The following is a 22,253-nucleotide window of genomic DNA, read 5'->3' as shown; positions in this document are numbered from 1 at the left end:
TTACATCATGTATTGTTGCCTGAGGGATAGGAACATTCTCTGGTCAAAAAAAACATACACACATTAAAAATAACACAAGTGTGAGGAAATGCATCGCTTGCAGAATTGCGTGGGTGACACAGAAAAAGACAGGAGGCAGGGTTCTTATAAGGAGGGGAAATTTTATTTATAACATATGGTGCTGACAGGGAGTCTCCAGCTCAGCGTCTATTTTACAAGGTTGATCTGCAAGGCTGCGCATTTACTTTACTGTATTTGGAAACCAAGATTGCAGTGGCACTATAAACACACGCTTGAAACAACAGATTCTTTCCCTTTTTTTTTTTTTTTTTGCTTTTTTCTTCATTTTCTTACAAAATGGTACAAACAACAATACAAAATATTTGTGCTGTTGACAATTTACAAAAATGTCTTTTGACTTGATAACTGTGCAATAATTTTTTCAGCTTTTTTTTGTTCTTTTTTGTTCTCTCCTCCGTTTGAAACTATGTGAGTATGGTACACCAGAATCCCCTCTGGATTGCAACCTCGGTCATGCGGGCTGCGACACATTTTAAAATGTTGTATGGTTACTGTAATAGAACTCATCTGTCCATTATAAAAAGACACATGCAAAAAGCTCCAATTGTACAGGTACAGTTTGCCTAACTTGGTCTGTTTAGCTTCAAGCAAATACTACATTATGTACACTTGGACTTGAGCAGTTGTGGGAGAACTCGTATCAAACACTGCTGCCTGTCTGTCTGTCTTTGTAGTTCTGGCCACAGCAGAGCAAAAGTCTGGCTTCTGCTGGAGCCTCCCGTCATGTGTGTGTCCACGGTCAGGCAGTGTCCCGAGTGAGACCAAGTGTCCTTTAAGTAACACCAGTCAGAGAGGCAGGGGAGCTGTTGTTGGCAGCCAGGAGACAGTGGTGGACTACAGCAGTGCAATACTTCCTCCTTCATTCTATCATTCACTAATTCTCCCCTCGTTTTAGCAAGAGAACATCAATAAGACAAGTGGACCAAGTATGTAACAAGTAATGATCAATCTTCCTTCATTTCCCCTCACAGATTGCATTTAAACGGGGGGGTCAAGTGTGACCGACTCCACGGATGATTTGCTGCAACGTGTCTTTGCGAGTCATTGATAACATTCAGTATCATAATGGCATTGTGTCACGTATTTATGTATGACACAGTCATAAAGGTCAGTTACCTTGTGTAAAGTGTGTGTGTGTGTGTGTGTGTGTGTGTGTATGTATGTGTGAGCCTTCTGCTGCGTTTGGCCCTGAACTCGGTCTGAGCATCTGATCCGAGAGTTTGAGCATTTCATTAAGCACGTCTTTATTCTGTGAACACTGGATGGCCTTCAGTCAAGTTGGAGCTCTGCAGCTGAATTGAACAATGCTGAAAGGGCTCATATATAATATAGAACACTCACATATATACAGTAAGGCCTAGAGGAGTGAGTGTGTGCTAGTGTAGACTGTACAAGTTGGTTTGAAGTGGAACCTTTTCACCATGATGAAGCTAAACTGGAACAGCGACGCGAGTATGGCTGTAAGCTCGTATAGAATCGCACAGACTCTCTTAAATGCACATGGCTTTTTGTGGTGAAATATACCTTGCCGAATATTCCTTAAAAAACAAAACTGGAGTGAAAGAAAATGCACACGGGAACAGATAAATCATGTTACCAAATGTATAAAAATGTTCTGTATATACAACATTTATATGTCAGAAATAATCACAGATAGCAGAAAGTAACAGCTGTGTTTATTTTGTGAAGATATTCCGTAGGCTGAGGAGCAATCGGGTAGATAAGAGCTTATCCAGCAGCAAGCTTTGGGAACTGCTCCATTTTTAAATGTCTACTGTTTCTGCTGTGAGCTGACAGCTATCCTGAAAATGGCCGCTGACGGTTTCTACACCCATTTATGTACCCGTCTAAATCAAGAGATTCCTACCCTGTTAACCTTATTAATTATACTATGTCCTTCATTCTCCTGTCTATAGTCAAATCAAACTCTCACCCTTATTTCACTGTTATAGCATGATGACTCTGAAATGTTGTGAAAACTAAAGGTAGTTTGTATCTGCAGCTGTTCTTATGAAGCATGAGCAGGTGAGGAACGGCTGAAAAGCAGTTTTAGAAAATGGAGAGGTGGAGGATCCGTCTCATCACATCATCTTAAGAACATTGTCATTAACTGAGATTTCCTCCAAGCATTCATCATATCCATAATTAATAGAACATCTGGTCACTCCACATCAAACTGAAGCTGGCTACAACCAAGGAGTGTTTCACTGGGCACTCAGAAGATAAGGAATGATTAAACCTTTCTATCATTTACCAGCATCTCCCTCGTCCCTCTTTGAAATGTTTTGCATATTTGAATAATTTAATACAAAGACTAAAGCTTCTTTTTTTTCTCCGTCCTCTATATATGCAGTTCGGGGGGTCTGAAATATGATTACAAAAGCCCATGGGTAGTGCTGCTTTTTCATTAAGTCACAACAAAACTGTCTTTCAAAATGTCTGCCTTTTAAAGCGCTATTACTGAAGCTTTAGTTTTGCGAGTCGTCTTTGATAAAATGCAGAACTTCATAACAGACTTTCCCTTCCTCTAACTTCTTTTCAAAACCTCTTGAACTTGCAGCCAAAAATTTCAGGAGAAAATTTCAGATGAATGAAATGCTGCCTGAAGAGAGACAGATTGCGAAGGCGCTAAATCCCTGGCTGAGGCTCAATTTCCCCAGTTTCTGTGACAGGGACCAGCACCAAAGTTTGTATATTAAAAGTTTGCTGAGAAACAACAGTGAATCAACAAAAGCGAAAAAAAAATGTGAAACAAAGAAAGGGATCTCAGAATGAGGCTTGTACAACCCCCCAATCTGTATGTAACACTAGAGCTATTTAAAGTCATCTGGTATTTTTCTTTCCCCTCGTGTTTGTACAGTTTCTTTGACACATTTACCACACAATAACTGGTGCCATGTTAATTACCTTTGGGTGAAGGGATAAACATGCAATCCTTAAATGATCTTAAAGGCAAAGTCTCCTTAAATAACCCTCATACGCACTTCATATACAATAACATTAGAGAGGTAACACACACGACTTGTCAATCTTCGAAATTTCGTAACAAGCCTTATCAAGTTTTGTGCAAATACTGAGAGCTCAAAACAAACACAGCTGCTATTGAAGCCACAATAAACAAAGACACGCGATGCATTTCTTCTCTAAGACAGTCCCATAATGTGTTTTGTGTGATTACAGTAATCACATTCAAGTTGGCTGTGATCTAGGAGCACAGATATGCCTGACTTGAACAGTTAATGATTTGTCCATAACTCACAGACACACTGTAGGCCTATGTACAGTACGTCTACATAAAGCGCCCTCGTAAGCCAGTCAATGCTGCTCTGAAACCGGCACTGACATCTCCTGCAGCTACCACAGCCCTGCAGGACGATAGAAATGACAAGGGAAGGTCTGAGTTAAAGGGTCAGGGGTCATATGGGGGCATGTGAGCCCAGAAAATGGCAACCAATCCTGAGTTAGCGGGAGTCTGCTAAAATACGCACCACTGAAGGCACTTTTTAAACAACAGTGCTTCTGTTCTAAGTAATTCAAGTTCAAGAAAGAATAAACCAGGGCCCTCCGTGCTGGAAGGACTTTCATATCTGTGTTCTTCTTCTTTTTTTTTTTTTTTCTTTTGTTCCCCTCAGACAAAGCAAGCAGCTCAACCTAAAGCTTCTGCAGAGAGGCAGGCGGGGGCTGACAACGAGGGAAAAGTGAAAACCCTCAGGAATAAGGAACGGCTCGAATCAAAGGGGAGTGGGGACAAAAAAAAAAAGCTACACAAACTAAAGGAAAAACAAAATGACTACTAAAAACTACATCTAGCATAAAACCTGAAATTAAAAAAAAAGCATTTAAAAATACAAACTATGAGAAGCCTGCAAATCAGAGCTTCCATTTCAGTCTTAGACAGGCTTAGAGCAGGAGACGGTTGAGAAGAGCACCCGAAACTGACTCACGACACCGGTCCTCTGTGGTGGTGGGTAATTTGATTGGTTGGTTGGTCAGTCAGTTGGTCAGTGTGAACATGTCATTGTTACCGTGTGTTCAATAAGGGTGTAATAGCCCCATGTGTTAGAGGGACAGAGCATGGCAGGCCAGCTGACGGGACGAGGGTGTGTGTGTGTGTTTGTGTGACTGGGCAGATTTAATCATCGTCCCCTCCTCCATACATGTCGGCCAGCTTCTTGAAGCGGGGACCCCAGTCGTTGAGGTAGTCATAGTCCTGGTCCCCAGTACTGGAGGAGTTGAGGGAGCTGACGGAGCCGGCGGTGGAGCCGCTGCCCTCGTAGTCGAACACCAGCAGGGAGTCGTATGGAGGAGCTGTGGGGTCGTTGTCTGCTGCTCGCAGACCCTAAACAGGACAAGGAGGAGGAGAGGTAGAGGTCAGTACTCGCATTCCTGCAGTGGAGAAGTTGATTTCTTTGACTTTTGACTTTTTCTTTTTTTTTTTTTAAGGTCCAAATTGAAGCAGCAGAGGAGCAGCTGGATCCTACATTTCCCATGTTGCAATGGAAGACATCTTTTCCTCACAGCCTCCCTTCTGGTAAATACCAAGCTCATTTAAACTCAATTTCCCCATTTTATAGGGCTGCCCGACCAAACGTTAGTCGACCAGAAAGGTCGTTAGTCGGCAAGATTTCATTGGTCGCTTAGTCGTAGAAAAACAATACAAACTCTATAAGTAGCTGCACCTCATCAAATAACTCAAAACCTATATGACTGAACCATGTGGGAATTTAATTTGAAAGGACAGACACAGGAAGTGTCCACGCTCAGCAGTCAGACAGGAGTCATGTTAATTTCCAGGGCTGGTACCTGTAGTTATTCCACAGGCTAGTTAATAACATGTCGGGCAGGAAATCCAAAGTGTGGGATCATTTTGAGAAGGTGAAGGATGAACCCAAGGTGATATGTAAACTCATCTTCATTGGTCGACTACAAACATGACGTATCATCTGAAACATGGAAGTAGCTACATGCCCATTAGCCACTTAGCACAATCATTACTGCTTTGCCAACAGCGTCATTAACAGGTGGCTCACTCAGTGTGTGACGTGCACACCTTTAACTCAAACCATTGTGTTGCCCCGCCCAAAATATATAATCTAATTATTAAACTAATATCTTAAACATGCAAGTGACTAATGGCCTTAAATGACAACTATTGGTCGACTAGGAAAATACTGAGCCAGGGGCAGCCCTAACATTTTGTAACCGATGCTTTTTGTTATAAATACAAAGTTGACGAGCCCAGGCTGTGAAAACTCCTGCTGACATCACTGCGATATCAGGGTCATTTCCAATAAGCCATAGAAGACATCATGCAACTTTTTCTTAACAGGCCGAGCAGTGCGCTCCTTGACCGTTAAACTGACTGCTGTGTCTCAAATCAGACACTTCTGTTGGCATGCTTACATTTATTACAAACGAATTTTGACAGGGTAGTGTTGTCTCAAATCAAACATGGTCATTGCTCAATTAATGGACAACGGCAAGATCTGACAGCTTTTCAGCTTCTGCTCAGCGAAACGCCATCAAGCGGAGCATTATCACCAACATTTAATGAACCATTGTCACTCACCAAACATATGCTTGCTATATCGGCTTATTTGCTCATTTGACTTCTTCCGTATTTATTTATTTATTGTATTAAAAATGAATGTGCTGTCATGGTATGTTTTCATATCCATGAATGTCCATGGCTGATACTGACTGTCTCTTCCACCAGCTGATCTACTGAGTTAATGATAGCTGCCTCATTTTGTGAATATTTACAGCTTATTAAGCATCTGACCACAAACTCCAAGTCCAAAATCTTTCACAGTAAAGACGGAAATTTAACATGCATAAACACCAAACATAATTTTTGTGAAATATCCACATAGTGTTCACTGCAGTAGTCAGCAGACATTTCACAAATTTGAATTTGTATTTGTGGTCCCGCCCCTTCTGCTACGTAGGCAACATGGCGACCATTGAGGGTGAGAAGTGTCCAATATTCCACACTCAACTTTTTGACGGTTGTGAGCAGTGTTGTGTGTAACAGTAACGTAACTACTTTTATTGGGTAAAAAGTAGTGTAACGCGTTACTACTGAAAATATGGTAACGGAACGTAGTTACTTTGTCAGTTGGGCACAACGTTACTTTTTCCGGGGACAGATTTGACAGTGACACTGCCTGTCTGCCTCAGCTGTGCACTAGGCAGGACCTGTGACAGTTGCCATGTCAACAGTACAGACAGGAGCGCCAAAATCAAGAATTGTATGAGGAATATGGAAGATACACATGCCTCCTCGGATTATTTTAATGGTTTGTCAACCGAAGACAGGTTAGCTTATTGTAATAAGCTAACAATTAGCAACAGAGTGAGGTTTCCTGACCCGTACTTAATGTTGGGTCAGTGGGTCACTGACCCAATGAAATGGCCTAAGCTACAGTGGCCGGACATTTTTTTATATCTTGTGGAGAAACCCAGCGTTTATACGCATGAAAAACTCAAGGCATATAAATCCCTTGATGTGTATAATTTTGTACTTTGCGGTCATGTCCAAGATATTGAATACTGGGATTTATCTGATGGTTTTTGTGCTCTATGGACCGAAGTACTGCCGAGCCAGCGACAAGGACACAAAACAGTAACGTTAACTAATGTACAAGACCTGGGCGATTCTTAACAAGTCGACCAACTATATACTGACAGCGAACTGCACTTGTATGGCTGGGTAAGTGTTGTTTAATGTAACGTTAACCTCGCTAGTCAGACCTCAGGCATGGGCAACATACGACCCCGGAACCTCAAAGGAAATCAAAACGACCCCCAAAACATCAATAAAATGCAGCATTGTGTTAACAGAAAACAGAACAATCATAACCTGCCTACCTTCCTGGCGCTGTGTGAACGGCAGCCTGTTGCAGCAGCTCCTATTTTGTTTATTTTAAATTGCTGCTGTGACATTGAAATTTCCCCCCGAGGGGTTAATAAAGTACCTACCATACCATACCAAAAGAGAAAATGAATTAATTTATTCGTGCAGGTCTGTAGCTTACTGCAAAGTATGAGTCTGTTACACAAACACAGTCTCACAGTTACACACGTAATAACAGAACAGAAAATGATTTATTCATGAATATGACACTATTTGTTCAAAGATAGTGTCGGTGAATATTAATATTTTCCTCATTCAGTGATGCAGCAGGTCTGGCAAATAGGCTATTAGTAGTAGTAATCTGTCATGTAACAAATTCATGTAGCCTAGTTAACACAAATTAACTCTCACTCTTTAATCTTTATTTTATCACCAAAGTGGTAAATACCAGTGGGAAACTCGGATTTTTTCACATTTAGGAAATGAGATGGGGTTCTACCCAAAGTCAAGCACCATAAAGGTAACGTAAAAGTAACGAGTAACGTAAAAAGTTACTTTTCACAGAGGGTAACTAAGTAAAGTAAGGGATTACTTTTTTTAAGAAGTAACGAGTAACGAGCAAACACTACTTTTTAAAAGTAACTTCCCCAACACTGGCTGTGAGTTCACCATCCAGGTACTCAAAGTGCACTACATCCTGCCATACTTGTCAGTGTGAAAGCACTCACACTGAAAACAGCAAGTGTAAGTACAGACGCAACCAATTTGAGACACAGCAGAACTTTATGTGTAAACTGGGACTCACTATAAAGAATGACCCCCTTCATAGTGTTGGTCAAGGTGGAAATATGTTTTTTTCTTTGTACACTGGTGGGCAGTTTAATGCATAATATTCTAAAAACCTGATATTTGTATGTAAAACTCAATCTCCTACTTCTAGATACTGTGATAAGAAATGATGGCATAAAAAGTAGAATATCAGTAGATAGTTGGAGGTGTAGAATACTATAGAATGGTAATATTCAAAGGGTAACTGTATTTTTTTTTTTTTTTTTTAAAAAAAACTGGACCCCTTTTTCTCATGTTTTTTGTCTAAGTGACTAATTGAAACAATAGTTCATTAATTTGTCCAGTACTGAGCAACAGGACTGCAGCCAGCAGTCACCATACAGGCTGTTGATGTAATCACTCTGAGTATGTTCGCTCAGTTAATTTACGTCCACTAAAAGTATTTTGTTTTTGCCACTGACAGGCTCAGATTATGATTGAGTATCGAGTATTATATGAGTATCTGACAACATTATGGAAAGGATCCCTACAGAGACAGATCCTTTTTGTTTAACCAGAAACAGCCCCGAAATTGCCACGCAAAACCCACCAGACTCCATTTAAATAAACAGTAATTTTAGTGTGTATAAAGCTGGCATATTTTCACATCTAACTCGGTTGGTTTATTTCAACTAAACCAGAGTTGGCAATTGTTGTGAGTTTTATTTTGTTTCTGCCAGCTTTGAGTGAAGTGTATTTTTTGATGATAAAATTACTGTTTGTTAAATGAAGATTGGTGGCAATTGCGATAGCGGCTTCTTCGCTGCTTCAAAAGGATCTCACTCTATAACAAAGAGCTCTCTCTGTAGACATCCATCCATAATGTGCAGGACACTCAGAAAAGCCTGTCAATGGAAAAACCAAGCACAACAAGCTCAATACTGGAAGAGTTTCAAAAATTGTTGTTGCCGTTAGAAACATGGGAAAATAGCATCCGGGTTGAAATATACAGAAGTTACCCTTTAAGCACCTTAGAGTTGTAGTTTCTGCTACTGGAGGTTATTAATTCGATCTTCGTCGTAGCCCTATGTTGAGTCTCATAGCTGCTTAAAAAACAAATACCACATACAGATAAATAAAGAATACATGGCACTGTGCATGAAAAAGTATTGGAAATACTATATTAATATTGTATTGTGCTGTGTATTGTGCTCAAACTGTGACTAAGTATAACTGCATTTCAGTGTCTCGGTGCTTGTATTGTTAAATAGAACTACAGCAAATCATTTTTGTCACAATCTACTTTTGGTGAATTTTGAATAACTCTACAGCCTTCACAGGAGCAAAGCTCAGTAGGCCTAAATTATTACAACCTTTATTTAATCAAGTAGTCTCACTGAGGTCAGGATTTCTTTTGCAAGAGCAGCCTGAGTAAAGCAGCAGTTACAGAACAGAGATGAGACACGCAGCCAGTGAGATGCGTTGGCCAGTTCTGAGTTTGATTAAGTTGTGATCAAACCCTATTCATCAACATTAAGTTACTGTTTCATGAATACGATGTAAAGACATCTGCATGTTTTCTGTCGCACACCTGAACTTGATTCACAGAATGACAGATGAGAGCCACTGACCTAAAAGTTAGGTAGGTGAAAAGAACGGACATCATCCACTTCACTGAAATGCAGAGAGATGCTGCGGATAGAAACCTTAAAAGCCTCAACCCCCAGGGGTACAGTGCGTGGCAGTAACACCATGTGTTTGCTGTGTTTGTGTTTTACCAGACTGCTGGAGCGAGATCAGGTGAGTACATGTGTGAGCAGGAGAGAGAGGGGGAGAGAAAGACGCAGAGGCAGAGAGAGGGAGAGTCAAGGCTGGATGGATCAAAGCTGAACAGCTGCCAACACCTCTCAAGTGTGAACGTGTTGTCACGAGTCTGTCAATCAGCATTTTCTCGCATCAGTGTGCCAACACTGAAGGTGTGTGTGTGTGTGTGTGTGTGTGTGTGTGTGTGTGAGAGAGTGAATAAAGCTGGTGCCGTGAGAGCAGCTGTAAAGTAAAACAAAACTCTATGCTGTTCCCATCACCACGCTGGAGTTTACATATTGAACAGCATCCAGAAATGAGTAATCACATTAAATGAGGGGCCAGCGCACTGTCGGAGAAACAATCTAATGACAGCTTAGCTCTTTGTGCATGTGAAATGTAACGTGTGTGTGTGTGTCCACTGTGTAAATTCACCTCATGGATGAAGTCCCCGATGTCTCCAGGGTGGGGCACGACAGGTCTGATTGGGTACTGGGACTCAGGGATGATGGGACGCTCATCCACCCTGCGGACACCTGGTGGCTTGCTGATGATGTGCTCCAAGGAGTCAGGCTGCTGCAGCTGGCTCAGGTCGTAGTCCTACACATCCACACGGGCGTACACATGTTAATTGGCACAGGAGGTCATTGTGGAAAGTGCGCGTGTGTGTGTGTGTGTTGGTTTAATATCTCTCAGGATCTCACCTGGTCCTCTTCTCCTCCTCCCTCTTCATCGTATTTGAGGATGTTGTCTCTGACATCGTCTTCGGGGTCAATGAGCAGCTGCTTGGTGTGCCTCTCCTTCTCTCTCCGCTTGATCCACACCACAAACAACAGCACCATGCCTGCACAGACACACACGAACATGAAAATCCTTTAAAATGTGCATCAAAAGCAAAACATGCAGTCAGGAAATATGTATGTAAGACTCTACAGCTACAAGTCTGTGAAACTGTGGAGCTGAAATACAAGGGGCAAGGACGAAACACGTCACGTAGGTGGAGCGGTTTGTTTGCTTCTGGCTTCACAGTGTGTGTATTGAGTTTTAACAAGTGATAATGCAGCTGGTTGTGGAGGGTGTGGAAGCATAGGCTATACTAACTGGGACTAAATTAATCAACGGGATTCTTTTATCCACAGGATGCATTGATTTGATTTATTTTAATGAGAAATGTATAAACACACAAGGTTGCTCTGCTGCTTTGCATTGCCTTTAGAACAATAAGGTATTCATTTTTAAACAGACTGTACTTTTTTCCATAGGTCTCTGTAGTTTTTCCTTTTTGGAGGACCAAAGACTGTGCATAGTAAAAAGAAAACTAGACCTGCTGCCTTAAAATAACAATGAACAACGCAGAGCCCGCAAAAGTAAGTGTGTCTTGGTCGTGCTGTGTCCGTGCCCCATGTATTTCAGCCATTGGGCACAGCAGTGCTTTGAGCTAAGTGCTAAGTTAGCATCCTAACATTCTTACAATGACAATGCTAACATGTGGATTTTAAGCAGGTATCATGTTTCCTATGTTAGTTTAGCATGTTAGGATTGTCACATTCTAACTGGAGCAAACCAAAGAATAGCTGAGGTTGATGGAAATGTCATGAATGCAATTTGGCGGCTCACCAAAATTATTAAAGTTTATCTTAAGGTGACATGAATGCATGTCCCAGTTTGTATGGCAATCTGTCTAATGAAGCTCAGTGTAAGTTCAATCAGGAAGACTTGTGCTCATCCATTCACATTTCTCTCCCTCCCACTGCTTCCTCTCATCAGCTGACTATGGGTGGTCACTCTTCTACTTCTCCACTCAAACTTCATCATGGTCTCTATCAGCCAATCAGAATGCGGCTGCAACATGTTAAATCTGCTCTCTCCTCTGCTGCTGTCAGCGTCATTTTAGGCAGAACTGTCGCACCCTCCTCCACCCCGTTCACCTCCAGTCATCATATCCAGAGCCAAGGACATGTTCAACAAAGGCTCATTCCTCTACTCATCCAGATCATCAGCACTTCTTCATCCTCTCCACATCATCTTCACCTATTCGACTATGGATTCATCACCCTCCTTAAATCATACCATTTCTATGGGGTCTAATCGCCAAAGACTTTTCACATTTTTAATTCTTATGTGCACGTTAATGAATATTCTTCTATTATACAAACGAGTTTCTCCTGATTGAAACAGTTGTTGACTTATTTCACTTATTTTTCTCTGAATGCTTTAACACAAACAGTGACTCTTGAAGCACTGTCTCTGAAACCACGTGTAGCCAATGCATTGAGTGTGCCAAACTGAATGCACATTCTCTGCTTTACACTCATGTTACAATATAATAATACATTTCTAGCAAGCCTATGAACGCTGGTCTCTGCTTTGAAACAATATTTTGCCTACTGCCTTTCAACATTGACACGTGCTGCCTAGCTCAAGACACCATCACATATGATGCATTGGATGAAATCTAATGGCCAGATTCACAAAGGTGAGATGTCGCTTTTTTCAGTTTTTCTTTTTCTAACACATGCTTTTGTTGTCTTCTACAGAGTGTCGGAACATTTTGAGAGAAGAAAAAGTTTCCCCATTTGGAAACCTGTGTATGTGTCTTTACTTCATGTATAACAACTTTTCTACAAGCTGTTAACAACATGCCCTGCACACAGAAAACGCAAAAGCCACAGTTCCTTTTCATTTATACTATCTGCATGTAGCACTTAGTGTGCTTATTCAAATGATGGTTTGCATTTACTGCATTGATGCAAAAAGTTTTGCAAAAGATCTATAATGTTTTGCTAGTTTGCTGTAAGGTTTTGGGGTTGGTTTGTAAAGTTTTGCGAAAATAGCCTACAGTTTCAAAGATAGTGCCTAAGTAATCAGAAAAGAAACTGTAAAGGGAAAACTAAAATCCTCATGGTGGTACCAGAGGATGATGGATGTTTGTACAAAAGTTTGTGCCACTACATCTAGTAGATGCTGAGATATTTTGCAGGATAGGTGAAAACTTTGACTTGCTTGTGGCTCTAGAGGAAAACTCAGAGGATCACCAAAGTCAGAGTTTGACATGAGACTTCTGTTCACAGCTCCTATCAACAGTCAGTGTTGAATTTTTTTTACCCTCACCATGATGCTTCCCTAACTTCCCCAAGTGGTTTTTATTTGTAAAGTATATAAGTATTTGTATAGTGTGCAGTTTTTGTTCCCTGAAAAATCAATGTATAGACTCATACAGAAGTTAACCCTATCGACCGTCACCTTTGTCCCATGAGAAGTTTGTGGTGATGTATTTATTTGCAGAGACTCTGCCCTCTGCCTGTATTTCCTTATTTTCTGTGTCTGGGATGTTTATGGACGTGTACCCCCAAGAGCGTTCAGGTGAGGTTGTGCCCTTTCAGAAAGGTAGCGACCAGAGGCCTGTACTACGAAGCAGTATTTGGAGTTAGCGAGGTAACTTCAGGGTTAACTCTGGGATTTAAGTACCACAAAGCTGGTTCTCTTTTTACTGAGATAAATCACCGTGGCAACTTACGCTGAACAGCTATCCTGCTCCGGAGAAGGTTAACTTCAGAGTATCGGATCACAACCTAATCATCAACCTAACCTAAATGTACCCATATCTCTGGCAGATCAAAAGACAGCTTGCTCATTCTTTCTCCTCTTTTCTTTTAGCATGAGAGTCACTTCCAAATCTTGTATCAGTACTAAAAGTATAAAACAAAGCTCACTGACACACAGTATACCATCCACCACTTTGAAATAAGCTGGATGAACCCTACAGCGGCAGGTGAATCTGTCTATAAGACTTTTATATATGTATATATAACCCACAGAAACAAAGTGAGCCAGCAGCATGAATCACTGGCATGATAGATAGCAGCAGATGTTTACCCTACCAGGAAGGGAAGCCAGAAACCTCTTTGTCGAGAGATGCTGGAGACGATTCCAGCAGTTGAGGCATGAATCCATTATACAAACTGTTGTTCAAGTTGTTGTATTGCAGCCTGGTGAATGTTTAATGACTGCGCCCTGAACTGCATTCTTTTGGCAGAACGGCAAATCAAAGCCAATCACAAGCAGCTAAAATTTTCTGTATTGTACACAGTGTGTGGGTGTGTGACATGTCTGAGAGTGGTGAGGTGTCTGTGGGTGAATGTGAGATGAACAGCTGATACTCACTGAGCAGTATGATGATGCAAATGAGGATGGAGATGATGGCTCCGGTTCCCAGGCCGGCGGCCGCCACGGCCCCGAGGGTGGTGCAGTCTCCGTGTTCGTCGCAGGGACACACCTTCACTTTGATGACTGACCTGTTGGATAACGGAGGGTTCCCCGAGTCCGACACAATTATAGGGACCTCATACACCCCGGGCTCTAAGTACACCTGGTACCGCAGTCCTAGACGGCCGTAATCACCTGTGTGGCATGTAGAGGAAAGAGACAAGAAACTAGATGTAATTAATCATAACACTCATAAATATATACTCAGCACAAACTTTTGCTCCCAGTTTTCACAGGTTTAAGTTAAAGATCTAAAGCTTTTTTATGGACTCAGTAGATATGTTTCTCAAATTTTGGTTGCAAATGTGTTCAAAATTGTGTTTTTGAGCACTTCTCTTTTTCCAAGATAATATGCCACACCTGTCAGGTAGATTATTTAAGATCCTCATTAAACCACATGATTACTACACAGGTGTGCCGTGGGATGATCACAATTAAAAGCCACCCTAAAATGTGCAGTTTTATGACGACACAATGCCACAGCTGTTGCAAGTTTAAGGGAGCGTGCTATTGACGTGCCGAGTGTAGGAATGTCCATCAGAGCTGCTGCCTGTGAGCTGAATGTTCATTTCACTGCCATAAAACATCTCCAATGTCGTTTCTGAGAACTCGGCAGTAGGCTACATCCAACCGGCCTCACAACTGCAGACCAGAAGTAGCTACACCAGCTCAGGACCTCCACATCTTTACATGCAAGATCGTCTGACAACAGCCACCTAAACAGCTGCTGCAACAACTGGTTTGCACAACTGAAGAATTTCTGCACAAAGTCAGAAACCGTCCCAGTGGGGGCATTGGTAGTGTAGTGGATAGTGCCGGCGCCCCATGTACAGAAGCATTGCCTCGCTGCAGTGGCCGCGGGTTTCGAATCTGGCTCACAGCCATTTGCTGCATGTCAGTCCCCACTCTCTCTCTCTGTCTCCCCATTTCACTCTCTGTCCTGTAATTAAAGGCAAAAAACCCCACAAAAATAATTAAAAAAAAAAAAAGAAACTGTTCCAGTGAAGCTCATCAGCATGTTATCGTCCTCACCAGGGTCTTGACCTGACAGCCGTTCGTCAGCATAACAGATTTTGAGATTGTGAGGCCGGTTGGATGTACTGCCAAATTCAGGGAAGTGTTCACTAACAAGGATTTAAAAAAAATATATGTCCAAAATATCGCTTAAGTGCATAATGTCTTACATCTGTAGCTTAAATCTGCCACACAGCCACAAAATACCGTCAATCTCCATCCAAACAGGACTCAAACATCATTCAGAATTAGGCACCAAATTTGAAAGCGAGACTGAGTAAGTAACAGACATAAAAAAATAAGTAACCACAATAATATTTTTACTGTCTCCAATGCTGCTTTCTACTGATGACTAACAGGTTTTCCAAAGTGTTCCTGACGTCAAACGTGACACACAAAAACAAAACAAAACCCAGAAATACATACTCATCTACTGCAGAGCTGGGTTCATGGCTCTGCTCTTCTGGCAATGGAAAATAAGTCTATTGTCTGTTTTTAGTGGGTTTTCCTGGTATCTGCACTAATTTTGGTGGGAAAAAGAAAATTATGTCTTATGTGTTAATTTATTATTGACCAATGTGTTTCCTTTAAATTGCTTGGTGCATGTATGTTCAAGTAAAAATATTTCAGACCCTGTACACTGTGTTTTGCTACACGTGTGTATGATGTGACTTTAAACCATTATATGCGCTGATCATTTAAATTAATTTTCTTATATCCTCTGGGGTTGTTCTACAATGACATCTCCTTACCACTGATCCGAGAAATCGTCCAGTTGCGTCGGATGCTGGTGGGAAAGTTGGGCAGCTCGAAGACAAAGGGTCCGGCGTTGGGGTCCGTGTCAGCATCGGCGGCAGTGATGTTGACACCGTGGACGTTCTTGTTCACCCGCTCACAGATCTGAGACTCCCTGGGTATGAGTGCTGGGGGGTTGTCATTAATATCTATCAGATAGATCTGCAGCGTGCCTGTGCCGCTGGCTGCTGGAGAGCCTGGGAGCAGAAAGAAGGGAAGAGAAAATTGTATCATGACGGGAGGAAAAGATGACAAGAGAAGATGTGTGCAGTAATAGGGACGATTGAGAGGGAAGAGGGACAGGAGTTGAAGGCCGACAGAGGGGAGGCAAGGGATAAAAGCCAACAAAAAACAAAGGAGAAGAGGTGAAAGGAGCTCCGTCTATTCACAATGGTGATGTTAGAGGTAGAGATGCTGTAGGACTGCAGGAGAATTTCTGGCCTTGACAGAAGTACTTTTGACAGTTGTGGTTTTCAGCTCCTCTTTTAGCCTCAGAGCCAAATCAAAACCATCAGAGTCGATCCAGATGCAGGCACGGTACATCCAATCGCCTAGAGACGGCTTAGGTACAATAATGATGACTGTAACACAATCAAACAAGTCCTTGTCTGTGTGTATTTACACAAAACGAGGAGAGCCATCTATGATTCTGTAGATAAAGGCACGGCTGCCTGCAATATTAACAATGTATATCTGAAAGTTGAACACGAACATTCTCATTGTGGTGCACGCAGTTCTTCACTCTTACATAAATAATCATCTAAATACACTTGTAAATGCAGAAACTTCAAGCCTCTGTGTTAAGAGGATATATCACTGCATGCTCACATACATATATACAGTATTACTCCCTGCTCACACATAATCAATGACTCATGAATATGATTTACTCAGCGTGACAGCAGTTGTGACTTTCCAACACTGCACACTATAGCAGCCTATCAAACAATGTATTTTGCTTCTTTAAAAGAGACGATATAGATTTATAAACTCCATTATTCTGTGATAAGTGACAGATTTAACCCCATGCATCACGTTTGTCCACTCTTAAAGGGATATTTTATTTTCAACCAGCTTTGTATCATAGCAATGTTGGTAGTATGTGTAAATGAACTATGATATCCTCCCCTACATCTTGCTAATGCCCACATCTCCCAGCTCAAATCTGCCAAAAGACACCTTTCAGGTCATCCTGCTCTTGGGCTGTTGCTCGAACTACGGATTGTCTTCCGTGTTTTCATATGCTGCTACCTCTCTCTTTCTCTATTTCTCAAACTCAGACCATATCAAACAAACTAGGCAGTGCTGATCAAACATAAACTAGGATTATGTTACTGTATTACCTGTTTCTCAGCTAAAATGTCTCCAGAAACACATTTTAGTGCACTGCTGTAATATGAGCATTTGTGAAGAGGAAGCTGGTGCTATACAGTTTCCTGTACTTTTAACTGAGGCTGAAAAAAATGAGAACAAGCAGTACAACTATAGCCCCTTTTACACTGCCAGATTTTCCGTGAATGTTGGGCCGTTTTGCCGGCAAGCTGCAAGCGTTGAGACACACAGAGCCAGATTGGCGAGTTGATCCAAGGTGCCCAATTTTCTGCCTTGTAGGGTAGTCACATTGGCGGAACCCTTTAAGTTTAAACAGACCGAGGTGGCCTTCCGCAATGGGAGGGGCTGTTGATGACTTGTGACCCAACAGCAGGAGCATTTATTGGTTCAGTGTGGCGCAGTGCATTCTGGTAATCGTAGGTTATCTACCTGTTGGACAAAATGGATGCCACAGACCTGTTTCTATGTTCTCCCTGGTCATGTAGCACCAATTTCAAAAGTATTTGCATCATTCTCCTGCACAGACAGCCAAGCTCGATGAAAATACCCTCTTTCCACCAGTGAAATACTTCTTTAAACCTGAAGTCATTATGGCATTTTTAGAAATTTAAGTTTAATTTTAACTAAATGTGATCAAATTGTCCTGTACAGTGCCCTCCAAAAGTATTGGAACAGTGAGTCCAATTCGTTTACTTTTGTTGTAGACTGAAAACATTTGGGTTTGACATCAAAAGATGAATATGGGACAAGAGATCAACATTTCAGCTTTTATTTCCAGGTATTTACATCTGGATCTGATACACAACTTAGAAGATAGCATTATTTGTAATGGAACACAAAATTTTTAGGTGAGCAAAAGTATTGGAACATATAAACTTAAAATAGATTAAACTGAATGAGACTTAATATTTAGTTGCAAATCCTTTGCTTTCAATAACTGCATCAAGCCTGTGACCCATTGACATCACCAAACTTTTGCATTCTTCTTTTGTGATGCTTTTCTAGGCTTTCACTGCAGCCTCTTTCAGTTGTTGTTTGTTTTGGGGGGTTACTCCCTTCAGTCTCCTCTTCAGCAGGTAAAATGCATGCTCTATTGGGTTTAAGTCTGGAGACTGACTTGGCCAGTCTAAAACCTTCCACTTCTTGCCCCTGATGAACTCCTTTGTTGTTTTGGCAGTGTGTTTTGGGTCGTTATCTTGCTGCATGATGAAGGATCTCCCAATCAGTTTGGTTGCATCTTTCTTTAAATTAGCAGACAAAATGTTTCTGTAGACTTCTGAGTTCATTTTGCTGCTGCCATCATGTGTTACATCATCAATGAAGATGAAAGAGCCCGTCCCAGAAGAAGCCATGCAAGCCCAAGCCATGACATTACCTCCACCGTGTTTCACAGATGAGCTTGTATGTTTGGGATCATGAGCAGATCCTTTCTTTCTCCAAACTTTCGCCTTTCCATCACTTTGGAAAAAGTTAATCTTTGTCTCATCAGTCCATAAAACTTTTTCCCAGAATTTTTGAGGCTCATCTCTGTACCTTTTGGCAAATTCCAGCCTGGCCTTCCTATTCTTCTTGCTAATGAGTGGTTTGCATCTTCTGGTGTAGCCTCTGTACTTTTGTTCATGAAGTCTTCTGCGAACAGTAGATTGTGATACCTTCACTCCTGCCCTCTGGAGGTTGTTGCTGATGTCACTAACAGTTGTTTTAGGGTCTTTCTTTACAGCTCTCACAATGTTTCTGTCATCAACTGCTGATGTTTTCCTTGGTCTACCTGTTCGACATCTGTTGCTTAGTACACCAGTGGTTTCTTTCTTCTTCAGGACATTCCAAATGGTTGAACTGGCTATGGGCAATGTTTGTGCAATGGCTCTGATTGATTGTCCATCTTCTCTCAGATTCACAATTGCTTCTTTTTCACCCATAGACAGCTCTCTGGTTTTCATGTTGGTTCCACCTCTAAATGCAGTCTGCACAGGCAAAACCTATCGTACCCAATCTGAAACTGAGCTCAGACATCCAGTGCTATTTATTGTTTGAATAATCAATGTAAATGGGAGACACCTGGCCAACAAAACACACCTGTCAGTCACATGTTCCAATACTTTTGCTCTCATGAAAAATGGGTGGGTTCAAACAAAAGGTGCTATCTTCTAAGTTGTGTATCAGATCCAGATGTAAATACCTGGAAATGAAAGCTGAGATGTTGATCTCTTGTCCCATATTCATCTTTTGATGTCAAACCCAAATGTTTTCAGTCTACAACAAAAATAAAGGAATTGGCCTCACTGTTCCAATACTTTTGGAGGGCACTGTAAGTGTAACACACGGTTGCTATAGCACTGGTTTAGCTTATTATATCTGCATACAATTTTAGCAACAGTCTTGCTGTACCTACAGATGTGGCTAATTAGGCAGCGATTAAAGTTGAGATATTCTCTGAAATGAACCCCTGTAGATTTTAAACTAACGGTGCAGCACAGTCCATGTTGCAAGTCTGTGGAAATTGTTAAGGCATTTGGAGAAATGTGGTCTGATGCTACTGTGGGCAACCATTGCAGGTGCTGCTTCAATACAATACTGTCAGCCTTGCACTGTAATAACATGCACTAATGCACACAGACACACACCTCATCTGCAGACACAGTCCTGAAACCCTTTGCATTGACTGAACAGAGCAACAGACCATCAGCAACAGCATTTATAGAGAATTGGGAGTAAAGAATAGACACTTTAAAGAATCAGAGAGTGAGGTAGTAGAGTGGGAGAAGAATGCATGACTGTGTACGTGTGGTATGAAAATGTGGCCCAGAGAAATGTGAAGAGAAAAAAAAAAAGAGCGCTTAGCAGTATAAAGCTCAAAGCTGTTTATTGAGTGTGTGTCAGGGGGTGACGACCCTTAGCTGCCTCCAATTACGAGTCATTTCCCCGCCATGCCCCACTAGCAGAGCCATTGGATGGAATCAAGCGACCCCAGGGCCCATCTCCGGGATGAGATAAGGGCGATGTAATTTACAAAGATTTATGCAAAGCTGACAGATCTGCCAATTAAACATGGCAACAGAGCAAGACATTTGCCACAAGAGTGAAACACAGTTAAAGAAGGGCTGTAAGTGAGTCTGTCGACAGTTTAAGCTCAGTCTGAATGGTAATCAGTGCTGGGGTAGTTATTTTCAAAATATATTACATAATACTAGTTACTTTGATTTGAAGGTAGTAACTTACTTAATAATATTAAAACCTGTGTAGCGTTAAGTGTTACTGATTACACCACATTTGTGTTCACCAGATTAACCTCAGAAATAGGACAAGGCATGATAAAATAGAAGAGGGCCATGTTGTTTCAGAGTGGAAATTCAAAGTAAAGAAGCTGTTTAGTGAAGAGCATTAAAAAATCCAGTGGTGGCCAATATTGCACAGCCTAATGAAGGCTGTCTGCCAGAGCATGGGTCTGGCCCATTCAAGCATTCACATACAGTGAATACCACTTTGTATTAAGATCACCTGCTTGAGGCGCCCATTAGCTCAACTGGTAGAGCAGGTGCTCCATGTACAAAGGCTTTGTCTTTGCCGAAGCAGCCATGGGTTCAATTCCAGCCAACATCCCTCTGCTGCATGTCACCCCCTCTCTCTTTCCCCCTTGCACGCTACCAACTGTCCTATCGATTAAAGGCAAAAAAAGCCCTAAAATATCTTCAAAAATCACTTGCGTATATTAACAATAGTGTAATGATATGGACCAATTAAATAGCCTAGACCTCTTTAAATTAACAAATAGCCTTGGACGCAGGAATGGGCAGGCAGACAAAGGATCAGAGTATGATACATAATGAGATAGAGATAAATATGTTTAATTGTAGGCTTATGAATATGAAACACAATAGACAAACACCGAGGTCCAAAATAAGTGGACTGGTGTGTGAGTCAATCATGATATGGTGAGGGCAGATGAAATGCCAGAGCTGGAAGACCTGCCTGTGGGTTCACAGTCAGCGACCACAACAACAACAGAGAGAGAACTGTGTATACGACCAGGATGGTGTGTCCGCGTTGATCCACTATTGTAGTGTATGTGAATGGAAATGCATACAACAAGCTCACCCATATTCGACAGCATTAGCCGAATGTTCTGCTGATCACTGGCACCCTTCTGTTGTGTAGCCTATATTGACATGACAAGACGCAAAAACCTTTGGGTGGTCTAAAGGGCAGAAGTGGTGCAATCCTATCAGTAACGTGATATTACTTTGTTACTGCTTAAAGTCATATATTACCGCAATGCCTTAGTTTCATAACATGTTACCTCCAACACTGCTGGTATTACTATGAATAATATTGTAGATCACTGGATAAAGTTCAGCTGATTGAAGACTTGTCTTTGCAACCCTGTCTCATAGAAATTACATCTGAATGTTACCAAACTACTTTCCAAATTATGTTGTTGTGGCAATGAAATCGCTGCCTGGATTATGTTCAGAGACAATGTTTCTCTTAGCTAACAAAAGACTACATTCATGTGCCGCATTGGCTTTAAATGGAGGTGGATGGGGAGGATGTTGGGCGTACAGAGTGCAGGACCATGACACCAGCACCACCACCATCCAAGTCGACATTCAGACTCTTGTCTTGGGTTTAGGCAACAAAAGCACTTTGGTTAAGGTTGGGGAAAGATCGTGATTTCTGTAAAATAAAAAGAGTAGAAAAAAAACAATGCTGTAGTCACTACGACTGGATTCTGTATTACAACTTTAACTATTTTGGCAGAAAACAACTGAAGACATTGTCAGTGAACATTTTGCTGATATGTTCACTATCAACATTTTTGGAACTTGCCAGGTACGTTAATTAGCAACATTTCCTAATAAAAGATGTAATCTGTTGGGCATTATGTTTTCCTCAAAATGTATTTCCTGTTAAAATTAGTCATTTGTAAACATAATTTCTCAGAGACAGGACTGATCATTGATCAGACCAAGTCATCAATGATAGATGTGACACTGGAGCCCTGGTAGAGACCTACAACAGTTTCTGCTAAAACAACAACTGATAAACACCAACTGCAGTCACATGACACATTGTTTGGGTTAAACATGAGCATGTTACAGTCCTGGAGGGTTATTAATGTGCACCTCCTCCTGTACTGCCTTAATATGCACATTCAGCACATCCAATGCATCAAAACATTGTTTTCTAGTTGGAGCCGCGCCTCGTTTTCAAACTGTATGGTTTGACTAAAATGAACAATGACAGCAATATAGTCCACGATGAGCAGCACTAAAATCAACCTGTGTAGTTGTCCCTCCATTGTGACATTAGAAAGTGTCACATTTATCTTACAAGTGTA

At 41.4% G+C, this 22,253-nt stretch overlaps 1 protein-coding gene and 1 long non-coding RNA gene across 2 annotated transcripts in view; one reads left to right on the top strand and one right to left on the bottom strand.

The window, feature by feature from the left end:
- Positions 1-141: 141 nt before the first annotated feature.
- Positions 142-22,253, bottom strand: part of LOC117258412 (cadherin-4-like) — a 340,223-nt gene continuing 318,111 nt past the window's right edge. The window contains exons 13-17 of the mRNA XM_033629314.2: positions 15,541-15,780; positions 13,673-13,909; positions 10,213-10,352; positions 9,944-10,108; positions 142-4,420 (exon numbers count right to left, since the gene is read on the bottom strand). Coding sequence (XP_033485205.2) covers positions 4,214-4,420; positions 9,944-10,108; positions 10,213-10,352; positions 13,673-13,909; positions 15,541-15,780 — 989 coding nt within the window. The 3' untranslated portion in view covers positions 142-4,213. The remainder of the gene's footprint in view (positions 4,421-9,943; positions 10,109-10,212; positions 10,353-13,672; positions 13,910-15,540; positions 15,781-22,253) is intronic.
- Positions 4,333-12,154, top strand: LOC117258413 (uncharacterized). Its single transcript, XR_004501758.2, has 3 exons — positions 4,333-4,451; positions 4,525-4,612; positions 12,046-12,154. It is a non-coding gene; the product is annotated as an uncharacterized LOC117258413 (long non-coding RNA).

The sequence above is a fragment of the Epinephelus lanceolatus genome, chromosome 8, assembly GCF_041903045.1.
Source record: "Epinephelus lanceolatus isolate andai-2023 chromosome 8, ASM4190304v1, whole genome shotgun sequence".
In the NCBI taxonomy this organism is placed as follows: Eukaryota; Metazoa; Chordata; class Actinopteri; order Perciformes; family Serranidae; genus Epinephelus; species Epinephelus lanceolatus.
This window is presented reverse-complemented; position numbering and strand designations above follow the sequence as displayed.